Genomic DNA, 16,673 nt, shown 5'->3' with positions numbered 1-16,673 from the left:
GGATCTCCGGGTGAGGACTATCTCAGGGAGAACATCATTACAGGTTAGACAAATCAGGATAGGGTCTTGGAATCTTGGTAGTCTTACAGGTAAGAGTCTGGAGTTAGTGGATGCGCTCAAACGAAGAAGAGTTCAAATTGCTTGTATTCAAGAAACTAGGTGGAAAGGACAAAGGGCGAAAGAACTAGGTGAAGGATACAAATTGTGGTATGTAGGGAGTAGTAACACTAGAAATGGAGTTGGTATAATTGCTGAAAGAGAAATGAAAGATAACGTAGTAGAAGTTGTAAGAACAGCGATAGAATGATGTCAGTGAAATTTGTAATTGATAAAGAGGTATTGAATGTTGTGTGTGTGTGTATGCTCCTAAAACAGGTCTGGGTGAGAATGAAAGAAGAGCTTTCTATGACCAATTAGGAGACGTACTGAGTGATATTCCAGCAGAGGAGAAAATTATAATAGGAGGTGATTTCAATGCACATGTGGGCCAAGCCAAGACATGATATGAAACAATACATGGGGGATTAGGCTTTGGAACTAGAAATGAAGCTGGTGATGACATGCTTGAATTAGTAACAGCATTGGATATGGCGATTGTTAACACATTCTTTAAAAAGAGAGAAACTCACCTTATTACCTACAAAAGTGGACAACATCAATCCCAAATAGACTACTTCATGATAAGGAAAGAAAACATAGGTACGTGAATGCAAGAACTGCAAGGTAATAGTTAGTGAGACAGTCAGCCAACAACATAAGCTGCTTGTTCTGGACATCGCAGTAAAAAGCGAAACTAAACAAAAATATCGGAGAGGACCACAAAAAATCAAGTGGTGGATGCTAAAAGATGAGAAAGAAGGTCTATTCAGGGAAAGAATAGTAGACAAAATATGTTGGAACATGAAAGGAAGCCCTAACACAATTTGGAGAAAAATGGCCAACATTATTAGAGAGACTGCTATTGAAATACTTAAGAAAACGTCAGGAAAAAAGTTTGAGGATAAAGAGACTTGGTGGTGGTCAAACGAAGTTCAAGGAAAAATAAAACAGAAGCGAACATTATATAAAAAGTGGCAAGAAACCAGATCCGACACAGATCTTTAAAACTATATGGTGGCGAAAAAGGAAGCGAAAGTAGCAGTAGCAAAAGCCAAAGCAGAAACGTATTCAAGCCTATACGATCAACTAGATACCAGGGAAGGCGAAACTAAAATATAAAAAATAGCCAAACAGAGAGCAAAGAAAGCAAAAGATTTTAATCAGATTAGATGTATCCGAGATGAAAATAATAAAATACTAGTTCACGAAAAGGATGTCAAAAAGAGATGGAGAAAGTACTTTGACAGCTTATTAAATGAAGAATTTGACAGACAGCCTGTAGAGTCAACGGAGACAGTAGCAGCAATGGTCACCAAAATAACAAACGTGAAAGTGGCTCAAGCGCTTCAAAAAATAAAGAAAAGAAAAGCGGTAGGACCAGATGATATTCCTGGGGAAGTATGGAGAGCATTGGGAGAGACAGGAACAAGGTGGCTAGCAGGTTTATTTAATAGAATTATGGAAGTTAGACAAATGCCAGATGAATGGAGAAGCAGTATACTAGTACCTGTCTACAAAAACAAGGGAGATATACAACAATGTACAAGCTACAGGGCTATAAAACTGCTTAGCCACACCATGAAAATAAGGGAAAGAGTAATTGATAGACGGATACGTGAAGAGACCGAAATATCCGAGAATCAGTTTGGCTTTATGCAGGGTAGATCAACAACAGATGCAATTTTCATTATAAGGCAGTTGATAGAAAAATACAGGAGTAAAGAAACAAACGCTCATATGGTATTCATTGATCTTGAGAAAGCATATGATAGAGTCCTCGAAAGATTCTGTGGTGGGCACTCAATAAGAAAGGAGTCCCTGGTGAATATGTAAAGATTGTGAGGGATATGTATGAGGGAGTAACGACTAGTGTTAGGACAGGTATGGGAGAAATTTCATGTGAAAGTAGGATTGCACCAGGGCTCGGTGCTTAGTCCGTATTTATTCTCATTAGTTTTGGACCAGATAACAGCGAAACTACAGGGTAACATTCCATGGTGCTTAATGTATGCTGATGATGTGTTAGTAGGAAATAGTGAAAGAGACTTAGAACAAAAACTGGAACAGTTCAGACAAGCTCTAGAGGAAAAAGGTTTAAAGCTTAGTAGGACAAAGACATAGTATTTGCAATGTTCATTTAAAGATGGAGTTACTAAAAATAACATGGTATCTTTGGATGGTGAACTGATTGTACAAAGCAATAGTTTTAAGTACCTGGGATCGGTATTACAGAGTAATGGAGAAATAGTTGGAGATGCATGCAGTAGAATTAGGGCTGGATGGATGAAGTGGAAGGAAGCGAGTGGTGTGCTGTGTGACAGGAAAATTCCAATGAAGTTGAAGGGAAAATTCTATAAAACAGCCATAAGACCGGCTATGATGTACGGAACTGAATGTTGGGCAGTGAGAAAGAAAGAGGAACAACGAATGCATGTGTCGGAAATAAGAATGCTTAGATGGATGAGTGGAGTGACAAAAAAGGATAAAGTTAAAAATGAGTATATTAGGGGAAGTCTAGGTGTGGCACCAATTGATGCCAAAATGAAAGAGCATAGGTTGAGATGGTTTGGTCATGTTCAACATCGAGACGCTAATCACCCAATACGAAGAATTGCTGAAGTGCAGATTCCTGGTATGGAGTAGGAGAGGAAGACCAAAGAAGACGTGGGGGGAGACGATTAGGCAGGACATGTTGGTAAAGGGGATTAGGATTGATATGACTCAAGATAGAATTGTATGGAGAAATGCAATTAGGGAAGCCGACCCCGCATAGGGATAAGGCAAAGAGAATGATGATGATTATTTTTAATAATGTATTCTGCATCTGAAACCTTCCTATTTTCTATTTTCAAAATTACTTCTGTTCAGTGGCGGCTCGTGATTTTTACAATAGCTCGTAATATACCTAACTGTAAAATCTCTAGAAAAATTTGCATTACCAAAAAAATGCGCCAAAAAATGTAATTTGAGGCACCATTTTTTGACCATTTTTTATTTACATTTCATAATATCATCATAATTCATAATTTCATAATATCATAACAATTTATAAATAGTTAGTCTAATTGTAAAAGTTTAATACCAACGTTTGTGTCGTTTACCTATTTGTTAACAATTCCATCTTTGTAAGTATCTAGATATGCATATCAAAATAAATACAGATTTGAAGTTTTGCAGTCCATATAGGTTGAATGTTCTCATTTTTTAAGATAGTCAACTGAATTTTTTAATTCTAAACGCGGACTACTGCGAATCCAAAAACACGATAAATTACCGATATTTTGCTTTGTGTTACAGATATCGGAAAAAGTTATTTGAACAAGTTGTTCCAAATATTATTCTAACCCCACATACCAAATTTCATAACAAAATTCGCACTTTTAGTTTTTTCATTATTTTTAGTCAGGACCCTAAAATTCGTTGTCCCGAGATGCACGCAACGGAGCCGAGAAGCTAGTTAGCCTCCGTTGGTAAATCTCCAGGCAGCGTATGATGGCACCGTAGATGCCACTGTTAGGCAGGCCGCACATCAAAGAAACATGAAACGTAAATCACGTTTCATGGAAATAAAACACTGTTAAATAAATAAACGTCCGGCCATTTATGAAACTCTCCGAAAATAAAAATGTTTTATGAGCATGAATCACACTCGTTTCATTGGTAGGCGGACTTCAAGATTTGTTTAGCCGTGTTTTATTTTCATGAAACGTGTTTTACGTTTCATGTTTCATGTTTTACGTTTCATGTTTCGTTGGTGTGCGGCTTACCTGAGGAGACCGGGTCTCCTTCAACGCCTGCTGGGCTGCGCGGAGCATTAGCAAAGGAAGATGGTCGGCTTCTTGGCTCTGTTCATGCATCTCGGAATAACCCAGGGTCCTACCTACAATAATAATAAAAAACTGAGACGCAATCATGTGTTCTAATGCTAATGCTCCGTGCGTATGGACATTTAGTGATAATATGGAATTTAGACGTTGTATAATAGTGAGTGTGAGAGTGTGCTTGTTGTTTTTCGCGATTCAAGATAAACAAAATTAACGTTTAATTTAAAGTATTTGAACTAAGTTTCTATGCATATGGAAACTACCTCAAATACTTTGTAAGCGTTAAGATGCTTTATTTTTTTGTATAAAAACGGCGCCTCGTATGAAAAAAGGCAAGAAAGATTTTATTGTAAATTGAATAAGGAATTCAAAAACAATTTTTAGTTTGACATATCTCAGTGGCATACTATTTTTTTCTTAAAAAAATTCATACCATTACCCGTACGCGCGCCAATGATGAATATACAATTCTTCTGTTACCTGTAAAGGAGATCATTTAAACATTTTTTGCAGCTTTGCACCTAGTTGAAATCTTATTAGTAATATTTTCTGTGATTGTTCTAGTTTAGTATTATTATATTGGATAGTTCTTGATGATGTATTAAGAAATGAAAAATAGGCGCCAAGATGTTTTATTTTTTTACATAAAAACCGTGCATAATAGAAAAAAGGCAAGAAAAGTTTTTATCAAAAATTAAACGTGGAATTTAAAAATAATTTTTAATTTGAAATATCTCAGTGGAGTACTATTTTTTTCTTTAAAAAATTCAGACTATTACCCTTATGCGCGCCAATGATGAAGACAAAATTCTTAGTTGTATGTCACAAAATGCACAATGACTACCTCCTAAAACTCATCAAATTTTATTTTCATAGCTCAACTGGTCTTAGAGCAATAAATAAATTGGCAGTTTGAAATAAAAATTTCAACACCCCGTATCTCGCAAACGAAGCATTTGCGGCCATATGTTTATAGAGCAAACCGGCAATATTTTTTCATGTAGAATTAGCTTTTAAAATTTTTCATACATATTTACTAACACCCTGTATGTGGATAGGCACTTGCCAAACCGCTTAATCAACAAATATAACTTATTTTACTTTTGAGTTGATTTTTTTTGCTCGCAGTAAGAAAAACGCAATAAGACTGTTAGATCTCTTACCTTTGTGTTCATCTGATTTTATCCTACAGTCAGATCCTCGGTCATAATAATTATCACTGCAGACACATTTATTATTGTCGCACGTTAACGCCAAAGGATCCATTCCATCAAAACAGGCAGAGGATGAACCACATGCTTCACCTTTACCAACGAAGTGTTCACATTTTCCTCGATACCATCTATACCCTGGTTCGCAAGTACAGACATAACTCGTATTGAAGCAAACTGAATTATCTCCTAACCATTCGCATTGCTTTGTTTCTTGGCAGTATCCATTATATTCGGTTGCATCTATAAATATAAAAATACAAACATTTTAAATAATGACCAGATTTTTATTTTTTATGCATTATTAAAAGATCATGTCCGGACAGCTACAGAGGAATAACTCTCTTATAAATATACACACGGAATAATAAATACGACAATGAGGTTATTCACAGAATTCTTAAGGATAAATTGGAATCACAGATAAAGAACAGAGAAGAACAGCAAGGATTCAGAAAAAACAGGTCGACGACGGACGCAATATTTGTCATGAAACAAGTGAAAGAGAAGTCGATAGAATATAACAAACCTGCATATATTTGCTTCGTAGACCTAACGAAAGCATTTGATAGAGTCAGACTTAGCGGTATATTAAAGAAAATGAAACAAAAAAGGATACCGGCAAGCATTATCGAAGTCATGAAGCAAATGAGCAATAACAGCACGACAAAAATTAAAACAAACGACACCACTACGGCCAACATATCAACACCAGGGGAAATCAGGCAGGGAGACAGCCTCAGCCTATTTCTATTCAATATGCTACTGGATGAAATAATAGAAGATGTGGAATCGCTACAACTAGGATACAGACTCGGTCACAGTAGAATCAGTATAGTGTGCTATGCGGATGATGCAGCCCTGATTGCAGAGGATGAGGATGACCTACAAAGATAACTTTATCGATTCTATCAAGCATGTCGACGACTCAACATGAACATATCCACTATTCACGCAGAAAACAATATGCATTACCATTGTGAAAGATCCAATTAGATGCAAGCTCGTGGTAGAGGAGAACAGCTAAACCAGTATCTAGGTGTAGACTTATCAAGTTATCATGACCCAGCCAGAGACTTAAAAGTACAAATTAACAAGGCCGCAGTCATGTCCGGATGTTTGAGAGATGTGGTCTGGAATAACCCATATATGAGAATGGTCAGCAAAGTTTTTTTTTTTTGGCTTTAAGGTAAAACCCACACAGCCAGATACAAATTTTGTAAAAGAGAGGGCAAGGATTTGACACAAGGATTACACTCTTCTCGCCCAGGGGCCGATCAGGGCATTTTATAAACGATCAAAGGTAGGCCTCGGATAGATAAGGTATATATACATTAAGGAAAGACATAAGGTAGCAGCAAAAGGTATTATTAAATTTGTATTTTTGTTATTCTGACGAAATATAACAGACAATCGTAAATTTCTTTTCTGTTTAAAGCAAGAAGATGCATTATGTTATATGGGCTTTCAATGTTCAATTTTAGAAGTTTTCTGAACAGCTCATTGGATTGAGCCCTATATTTTTGGCAATCAAAAAATATGTGGTCCAGGTCACCGATTTTATTACAAAATTCACAAAGATCACTCTCAAGTATTTTGATTTTATGTAAGTGTGCTGGATAACACGCATGACCAAGCTTCATTCTACTAATAGTGGTTATGCTTTTGCGATTGTAATCGAACTTATTGTACCAAGGTTTTTTCCTCAATTTGGTTTCTATTCTGGTGTAACGTGTTGGATTTGTAAATGTGTATTCTTGCCACAAGTAGGACCATTTTCTCATCATTTTATGTTTTGATATGTTTATTTGTTCATCCGTAGTTAATTGGCAATTTATCTGTTCCCCCATTTCTATGCTTTCTTTGGCAATTTTGTCTGCAATTTCATTGTTTGTTATTCCTACGTGTGCTTTAACCCAGAAGAATTTTATAAATTTATTTTGATCTTGTAATTTTTTAATAATTGTTTGAATGTTAAAGATAATATCATTTGTTGTGTTTGAGTTGGATTTTAGAATTTTAAGAACTGAAAGTGAATCGGAGAAGATAAATGGCATTCTGTTCCTCTTCCTGTTGTACATATTCTAGTGCTTTTAGAATTGCTATTGCCTCGGCTGTGTAGATAGATGTATTTTTATGTAGCTTATAGTGTTTTTGTATACGTTTAGGTATTACGAAGGCACAACCTGTGCCGTCAGTGTTTTTTGATCCATCAGTGTATATTGTGACATAGTTTGGATGTTGGTCTAAAATTTGATTAATAACTATGTTATTAGATGATGCTAATTCAGAGTAATGGGGTATATTCACATCACATACAACAAAATGAACAAAGTAATCGACCTCTACCTTTGTTTGTGGTTGTAGGGTCACGTTTCTTAATGCTTCACAAATAGGAGGAGAGTTCTTATGTATCCAAAAAGGCTTAGTTAAGTCGTATTCGTTTAACTTGTATATGCTACTAATGAATGGTGAATTTTTCTTTAGTGATTTAATAATCATTTTTTCAGCTAAAAATGATCTTCTCAGTTCTAATGGAGGTTCGATTGCTTCAGCTCTTAATGGTTCAACTGGTGTAGATTTCAGTGCTCCCAGACATATTCTAAGTGCTTTGTTTTGTATTATGTCCAGCTTACGTAGATTGGTTTTATTGGCCGTTCCATAAAGTGTACAACCATAATCAATTATTGATCTTATGTAAGCTCTATAGAAAATTAGTGCTGTTTGAGGTTCTGCTCCCCACCAAGTTCGCATGATGGATTTTAGGAAGTTTAGTCCTTTGTTACATTTTATCTCTATTTGTTCAATGTGTGGTTTCCAGGTCAGTTTTCTGTCTAATATAACTCCTAAGTATTTAACATTGGTATCCACTGGAAATTCTATTTTATTTATTTTAATTTTCTGCATTGGTTTCACATTATGCCTGGTGAAGATAACGACTTTGGATTTTTCAGCGGAGATTTGTAGTCCTAAATCATTTATGGATCTTAAAAAGAGTTCTGTGCTGGAGTTTAAACGATTGATGCATTCATCGAGGTGTTTGCTACGTGTATAAACAACAAAATCATCGGCATATTGTATCATAGTTGCTGTAGATATGGAGGAGTGTAAATTAGTGGTATATATATTGAAGAGTAGTGGTGCAAGAACAGATCCTTGTGGCAACCCTAAATTTGCAGTTTGGTATTTCACTTGACAGCCATCACATCCTCTGAGTCCTACTTGCCTGTTTATATACAATTTGCATATGGTGTTAGCAACTTCTTGAGGTATTTGTAATTGTATCATTTTTTCCCGTAGAATGAACCAGTTGACATTGTCATATGCACCTTTAACATCTAGAAACATCGTGCTATTGTAATCATTTTCAGTTAAACATATTTGTATGTCTGTAACTAAGTGTGTCACCGCATCAATGGTGCCAAACCCTTTTTTAAAACCGTATTGTGTGGTTGGCAGAGAGCCAGTTGTATTTAACCACCATTCCAGTCGGTTTTTAATTATTCTTTCAAAAATTTTGAGTATACATGGCATAAGTGCAATAGGTCTATATGAATCGCATAAGTGGGGGTTTTTGTTTGGTTTGTGTATGGGTGTTACAATAGTCTTTTTCCATTCTTCTATACATTCCCCATTAATCCAGATGTCATTTAGGATTTTGATTAGAAACATCTTGGCATTGTTTGGTAGTTGGTATATCATAGGATATCTAATATCATCATAACCAGGTGATGTATTCTTTCTATTTTTTATGTTATAGTTTAATTCTGGCAGACTGATAGGTTCACAGAAGATTTTATGATTGGTATTATTTTGTTCTTGTTTTGTGAAAATGTGTGATGTATCATTCAAGGCATTAGCTGGCGAAATTTTAGAGCAAAGTTAGAATTTATAAAACTTGCATCAGACCTGTTATGATCTATGGCATTGAATCAAGAGAAAACACCAATAAAACCAAAAGCATGCTACGAACAGCCGAAATGAAGACACTAAGAGCAATAACAGGGAAGACAAGAAGGGATAGAATACGAAACAACATCATCAGCAGGCACGTAGCCAGGAAATGTTCTTGAGGGGGGTCCAAATACAAGTCAAATCTTTTGTTAGGTTAGACGGTAAGGTATTGAAAAAATATTCAGAATAAATTTTAGATCCATATGCAACATTTGAAAAAACTATTTTAATATTTTAAAAATTGCAATAACAAGTGTTTACTACTTTACTAAGATATAACATCTACATGACGACAATCTCATTCTAGTAAAGTAAGTTGTTTTTAATAGCTAATTTCACAATTGTATGTTTAATATCATTTTATCTTCCCTGATGTTAGTGACTACTAACGAAATATAGAATTCCGTAGAAAAGTGTACACCTGGTCTTCTATTCAGCTGTCTACTCAATAATTTTGGGTTATTTGATATATCATCATCATCCAGCCTTCTGCATTCAAAGTTGAACATAGGCCTCCCCTAATTTCTTTCAGTCCTGTCGATCTTGGGCTTCCAGCAACCCTTTTGATGTTGTCTGTTCATCGTGTAGGTGGTCTACCCCTACTTCTTCTGTCCGTTCGTGGTCTCCACACTGTATATTTTTGGGTCCACCACCATTCTCCATTCTGGCTACATGACCCGCCCAATTCCACCTCAGCTATGCTATTCGCTCTATGACATCTGTGATGATGATTTGATACCTATATTTCTGGCTTTCGACGTTCCAATGAACGGAACAAAGAGCCAATAAACTGAGTCTTTCGTTTCCCTCTTGTTTCTGAGTAAAGTTTTTACTCGCTTCATTGTTGAGAACGGAGGTTCTACAATGGCCGTTGTGACAGGTATAGTTGCCAAAATTGTAAGGAATTTGTCAATGTTTAGCGAACAAATCTTTATTACAATGTTTCATTACGTGGAGAACTTCGGTATTTTGTTGAAAAGATGATATTATATTACAGTTACACCATAACATATACATATTCAACTTTAATTGCTGCAAGAGAAGTGTTGCGGGAGTAATAGGCAGCCGAATTTTCTAGCAATTTTGCTTTTTCTGTAGAGGTAAATGCAGGTAAAAGAATTTGAAATGCTGATAGAATATTTTCGTTTTTACTAAATCTGATTTTTAAATTGGATGTAAGTTGATCCGTACACTGAATAAAAACAGAAATAATCCTAGTAAAAAATAATAATAATTACGTTCACTTTTTCAAAAATGTTAATAATAACTTGGGGATACCAAAGCAGAGGTAGTTTTGGGAGGGGTCCGGACCCCATGGACCACTCCCTTGGCTACGTGCCTGATCATCAGGGAACAATGTGGCGTGCAAAATGTAGTTAGATAAGGTAGGCAAAGACGAAGAGAATGGTTCAGTCAGTCATGTAAAAATAATGGAGGAGCACAGACTACCAAGAATTGCTCTAGAAGGAAAACCAGCAGGAAAGCGTCCATCGGGGAGACCACCAAAAAGATAGAAAGATAGCTGGCAGTCTACCTCTCAAAAAATACTTCAACGTCGGAATTAACAGATCGACAGATCTACAACAATTATAAGAAGAAGAAGAAATCTATTAAAATTGTAAATTTTAAATTTTAAATAATGACCTTAATTTCATTTTTTATACATTTTTTTATTACATTAATCTCGACCTGGATAGTGACTCAACTGATGAAGGTTATAATAAAAGGAGAAGAAATGACGATGGAAAAGAAAGAGAGCTTTTCGAAATTAGCAATAGAACACCAGTCAAATATAAAAAAGATGAAAGGATCATTAAACTATTGGAGTTGATAAATGAGATGAGAAAAGAAACGCGAGAGATGAGGAGTGCTACAAAAGAAATGCGAAGAAAGCAGAAAGAAATGAGACATAAAATTAGTCAAATAAGTCAAGAACACCAATTCATAAAAAAAGAATGTGAAAGAGTAAAGAAAGAGATGATGAAACAAGAAGTAAGCAGCTTGGTGCAAAATGTAAAGAGAATATAAAAAGAAAAGAAAAAAATAGTGTGGTGATAACCGGCCTCCAAATACAGACAGGTGATTCAAAAACATTAAAAAGTACTATGACCAATTTTATTGCAGAAAAATAACAAGTATTTACATAAAAGTTCAGGTAAAAGCAGCGAGAAAGATGGGAGACAGAGTATGCTGGAGTTTGATAATGCTCAAGACAAAGAAAAGGTAACGAACATGGCAATGGATAAGGATACAAGTAGGTACTTACAATAAATCATAATGGACAGGAAAGAGAAGTGCAAAAAGAAAATATGAAAGAAACAAGGAGAATAGAAAAGAAATATGGAAACTGGAATCTGGAATATTAGAAGTATACAAGGCAAAGAAAAAGTACTGGAGATAAACTTTGAAGAAACAGGACTAGATATACTTAAATAAAAGAGCATATAACTGTTTTTTGGAGATGGCTGTAGGTCTATTTTTTTATTTTGTGTATTTTATCAAACACTATATTTCTAATTTTTTTCAGATTTTTTCCGCACGGTTCGCATCTTCAAAAATCCGAAAAACTGTTTTTTAGGGACTTTTTGGGAGTTTATTGGAAATGTTCTCCCATTTTTGAATGTTCTAAAGGACCCACTTACTTCAATTTACATAAAACCTATAAACAACCTTGATTTGATCTATTTTAAAGTCTATAAAATAGGGAAAATCCCCAAAAACCCTAAAAACAGTTTTTTTTTTATTTTTCAACGTGACGAACTTTACGGAAAAATTCGAACGCTTTTTCCAAAAAAGAAAATAAAATTTTTTTTTGAGGTTATGTTCACTCAACCTACGGATCTGCAAAAAAAAATGACGTGTTTGGTAAAAGTCTCAACTATGCGTGTGAATTTTTTGAAATTTTAAAATTGATTGCATTCCACCTAAAAAAAAATAAAAACGAAGAATGACGTTTTTATTGGCGGTGTAGAGGGAGAGAGGGAGGGTTAAAATTGCACTGAGTTTTATTTTTTAATCGCATAGAGCAATAGAACAGCAAAAAGAAAAAAAAAATTGAATTATGGGAGTTAGGGAAGATACTCTTTAAGTGACTACAGCTGTTTCGGCAGAGTGCCTTTCTCAAGTAAACTCTGCCGAAACTTGAGAAAGGCACTCTGCCGAAACAGCTGTAGTCACATAGGTAGTTGTAATAAATTTTGTGAAAGTATAGAAAGCAAACGTTTTCAGTGTTTTATTGTTATACAACTTTATATTTTGTTTTTTCTTAAAATTTATCATTTGAATACTAGGTACTCTCCTTGTTGGTTCTTTCTTTACATTACTGTATACATCAATTGATGTTTACACTCAAAAGGAAGCCACCTAGGACTCGATAACACGGAAAAAGTCCCAACAGAGCTCAATCTTTTTGATACCGTTGGTATTTGGGATGAGTGAATTTTCCCCTTAGGGGGAGTGCGAGCTATATGGCTAAATCTGGATGTCTAGCTGTAAGGTTATAACATGATAAAAAAATCAATTAAACTTAAATGGGACAACAGAACAGGTTTAGGAAATTCGAGACATTAAAAATGACCAATTTTTAAAGTGGTGCGTTAATTTCTTGGAGAAGTGTATTATAGTTTCGGTACTTATTTTTTAGTATTTTCTTATACATTTAGCCAATACTTTTATGGTATACGTTTAACATTGATACGTCCATAAAATTCTAACTCTGCGTTTTGATTCCCCTTTTATGTATTAGAGATAGTTATCTATCTACCAATCTCAATTCTCACCTTTATTAAATCTTTATGCAATTTTTGGTTTCTCCTTAGTTTATTGTTGTGTATTTAATTGTGAGTTCTGAGTTGCTTGGCAACGTTGCGTTGGGCTGTCAACGACGACAGATAACAGGTAACCAGAAACTGGAGGGAAGCTCTTCTCATCTCTGTATTAGATAATATATTTGATAATAAAGTAATCAAAGTACAATTTAGTATCTGTATCACGGGCTCAAACGTAACATTTTGGCGACGGGATAAAAAAAAATAAAAGTGAAGTTCCTATTTACGATAGGGTTTATACAGAGAGGTGTTTTATATTAGTTATTGTAGTCAGCAACATGGCGTTGATAGGTAATATTGAAGCTTTTACCGGTGTTCCAGAAGAATTTGAATCCTACATAGAAAGATTAGAACATTTGTTTACTGTTAATAAGGTTGAAGAAAATATGAAGGTTTCAATGTTAATCACACTAGGAGGTACGAGTCTTTTTCAGGTGTTGAAAAACTTAGTGGCCCCAAAGAAACCAACCGAATTTACGTTCCAAGAAGTGAAAGGGAAATTGATTAAACATTTTTCTCCACCTGTGTCCGAAATCTACGAACGTTTTGTTTTCAATCGGTGTGAACAAAAAGCTGATCAATCTATCTCTGATTACAGTGTAGAGCTAAGGAAGTTGGCAAATTCTTGTAATTTTGGACAGTTTCTAGAAGAGGCTCTAAGGGATAGGTTTGTTTGTGGGATTAGAGACGAAGGAACACAAAAGAAGTTGTTGGGTGATGTAGATTTAACATTTCAAAGTGCTTGTCAGTTAGCTTTGGCCTCAGAAGTAGCACAGAAACAAGTTAAGTTATTATCTGAGGGAGGTAATATAAATGTATTAAACAGAGGCAAGCATAGAAATCCAAAGTTTAGATCAACTCTCAGTGCAGATCAAAGTTGTAAAAATTGTGGCAGAAGTCATCATAGAGGTAAATGCCCAGCTGAAAAATGGAGATGTTTTTTTTGTGCAAAGTTTGGTCATGTCAAGAATTTCTGTCCAGATATTCGACCACAACCTGTGAATGTAGTACAAGAGGAGGAATATAACATTGATAGTGACGAGGTAAATAATGACATATTTAATCTTCATACAGTGAGTGATGTGTCAAATTCTGCATATCATGTAACCCTAAAGATAAACAATAAAAATGTAACCTTTGAAGTAGATACTGGTGCATGTAGAACAGTAATGTCTGTATCCAAATTTAAAAATGTACTAAATCTAGCTTTAGCACCTGTAAATTACAAACTTACTGCTGTTTCAGGTCAACCTATTAAAGCTGTAGGTGAATGTACAGTGAATGTACATTATGGGAGTAAAACATGTGAGTTGCCATTGGCAGTTATAGAGTCAGGTAAGGAATTCACGCCACTGCTTGGAAGGAATTGGCTCAATATCTTGTTTCCTGACTGGAAAGCTATATTTTGTATGGATGGGCAAATAGGTCATATAAATGAACGAGATGATCTAATTGAGTCTATTAAAAATAAATATAAATTATTATTTGATGGCAATATGTGTAGTCCAATCAAACATTTTGAAGTAAAATTTAACATAAAAGATAATGTGATTCCTATTTTTAAAAAGGCATACTCAATGCCATATGCTATTAAGCCACTAGTTGAAAGAAAATTGGATCAGATGGTTCAAGTCGGTATTTTAAAACCTGTCAAACATAGTGAATGGGCTTCACCCATTGTAGTTGTAGCTAAGAAAAACACTGAGGATATTAGAATTTGCACTGATTTTCAAGTTACGGTAAATAAAGTTTTAAGTGTAGAGCAATACCCATTACCACTACCTGAGGATATTTTTGCAAGTTTAGCTGGAGGTAAAATATTTTGTTGTATAGATTTATCAGGTGCCTATCAACAGCTTAAAGTAAATGAGACCTTCCAAAAATATTTAACTATAAATACACATATTGGCTTATTTAGGTTTACTAGGTTAACATATGGTATAGCAAGTGCACCAGCAATTTTTCAATCGGTAATGGATTAGATCTTGGCAGGTATACCAAATGTTCATTGCTATTTAGATGATATCCTTATTTCGGGTACTTCAATAGAACATGTAAGTAGATTACTGGAAATAGTTTTTAACAGATTAAGTAGTTATAATATCAAGGTAAATGCTCAGAAATGTTCATTTTTTAAAGATCAGGTTGAATATCTTGGTCACCGTATAGACAAAGATGGTATTCATCCTACTAGTGATAAATTAAGAGCTATTAAAGAGGCACCTGAACCTAAAGATATAACACAACTCCGATCTTACTTAGGATTAATTAATTACTATAGTAAATTTATCCCTATGTTATCGGGCCGCTTAAAACCGTTATATAAATTATTGGAAAAGAATGTAAAATTTAATTTTAATGCAGAATGTAAAGCTGCTTTTTGCTTAAGTAAGGAGTTAATTGAGGCAAATCAAGTTCTGGCACATTATGATCCTAATAAGCAAATTGTGGTTGCATGTGATGCTAGTTCGTATGGAGTGGGAGGTGTTCTTAGTCATCGGTACTCTGATGGTAGAGAAAAGCCTATACATTTTGTATCTGGAACTCTTAGTAAGGCTGAGCAGAATTATTCCCAAATTGAACGTGAAGCGCTAGCCATTATATTTTGTATTAAAAAGTTTCATAAATATTTATATGGTAGACAGTTTATTTTAGTGTCAGATCATAAACCACTTAAAGTGATCTTTAATCCAGATCGTAATATTTCAGTTATGTCAGCATCTAGAATAATACGCTGGAATGTTATATTATCAGCCTATGATTATAAGGTAGAGTATCGAAAAGGGTCACAAATGTATGAAGCAGATATGTTATCAAGGTTACCACTAAGTGATCTCACGGAGGTTGATGGTTACATAAATTCGTTTAATTTAACAGAGGAACTACCCCTCACCTTTGAGGATGTGGCTAAAGTAACAAAGACAGATACGGTTTTAGTTAAGGTATTAGATTTTGTAAAGACAGGATGGCCTAGTAAAATCACTGATCCAGTTATGAAGCCATATTTTTTAAAACGACATGAGATGTCTGTAGAAGAAAACTGTCTACTTGTGGGTTCAAAAGTAATAGTCCCTACTGTTTTGAGAAACAAAATTCTAGAATTAATTCATGAGAACCACACTGGTATGGTAAGATCCAAAATGCTTGCTAGGTCAATAGTTTGGTGGCCAGGTCTACAACAGGATATTGAGCAAATGATCTCCAGTTGTGAAATATGTCAATTATCACAAAACAATAGTGAAAAATCTTTAATGCCCTGGCCTAGAACTGCTAATGTTTTTGAACGTGTTCATATTGATTTCTTTTTTTTTAATAATGTCTCTTATCTGTTATTAGTGGACAGTAAATCTAAGTGGATTGATGTACATGTCATGGTAAGAGGTACTAATGTAACAAATACTATAGAAAAATTGAAACTAACATTTTCTATAATGGGCCTACCAGACATCATTGTTAGTGACAATGGCCCACCATTTAATTCTAACTGTTTTTTGAAATTTTGTGAAATAAATGGTATCAAGGTAGTAAAGTCTCCTCCATATCACCCCCAGTCCAATGGTACTGCTGAGAGACACGTACAAACAGTAAAGGTTGCGTTCAAGAAATTTCTTTTAGAAAAGTCAACATTAACAGTAGAACAAAGGTTAGTCAACTTTCTTTTTACCTATAGAAATACTCCCTGTGCAAATACAGGTGTAAGTCCTAATGAGTATATTTTTAAAGTTAAACCAAAAGCAGTCATTGATTTGATTAAACCT

General features: G+C 34.8%; 2 protein-coding genes across 2 annotated transcripts in view; one reads left to right on the top strand and one right to left on the bottom strand.

Annotated features, from left to right (window-relative positions):
* LOC126893170 (multiple epidermal growth factor-like domains protein 10) overlaps window positions 1–16,673 on the bottom strand; it is a 156,479-nt gene that overhangs the window by 121,662 nt on the left and 18,144 nt on the right. The window contains exon 3 of the mRNA XM_050663121.1: window positions 5,087–5,377. Within this exon, the coding sequence (XP_050519078.1) occupies window positions 5,087–5,377 (291 nt within the window). The remainder of the gene's footprint in view (window positions 1–5,086; window positions 5,378–16,673) is intronic.
* Window positions 13,130–14,507, top strand: LOC126893175 (uncharacterized). The gene is made up of 2 exons (XM_050663130.1): window positions 13,130–13,958; window positions 14,161–14,507. The coding sequence occupies exons 1-2, from the start codon at window positions 13,194–13,196 to the stop codon at window positions 14,179–14,181; spliced, it is 786 nt and encodes a 261-aa protein (XP_050519087.1). The 5' UTR covers window positions 13,130–13,193; the 3' UTR covers window positions 14,182–14,507.

Source organism: Diabrotica virgifera, chromosome 10 (assembly GCF_917563875.1).
Source record: "Diabrotica virgifera virgifera chromosome 10, PGI_DIABVI_V3a".
NCBI classification, from domain to species: domain Eukaryota; kingdom Metazoa; phylum Arthropoda; class Insecta; order Coleoptera; family Chrysomelidae; genus Diabrotica; species Diabrotica virgifera.
Note: the sequence above shows the minus strand (reverse complement) of the source record. Positions and strands in the feature narration are given on the sequence as shown.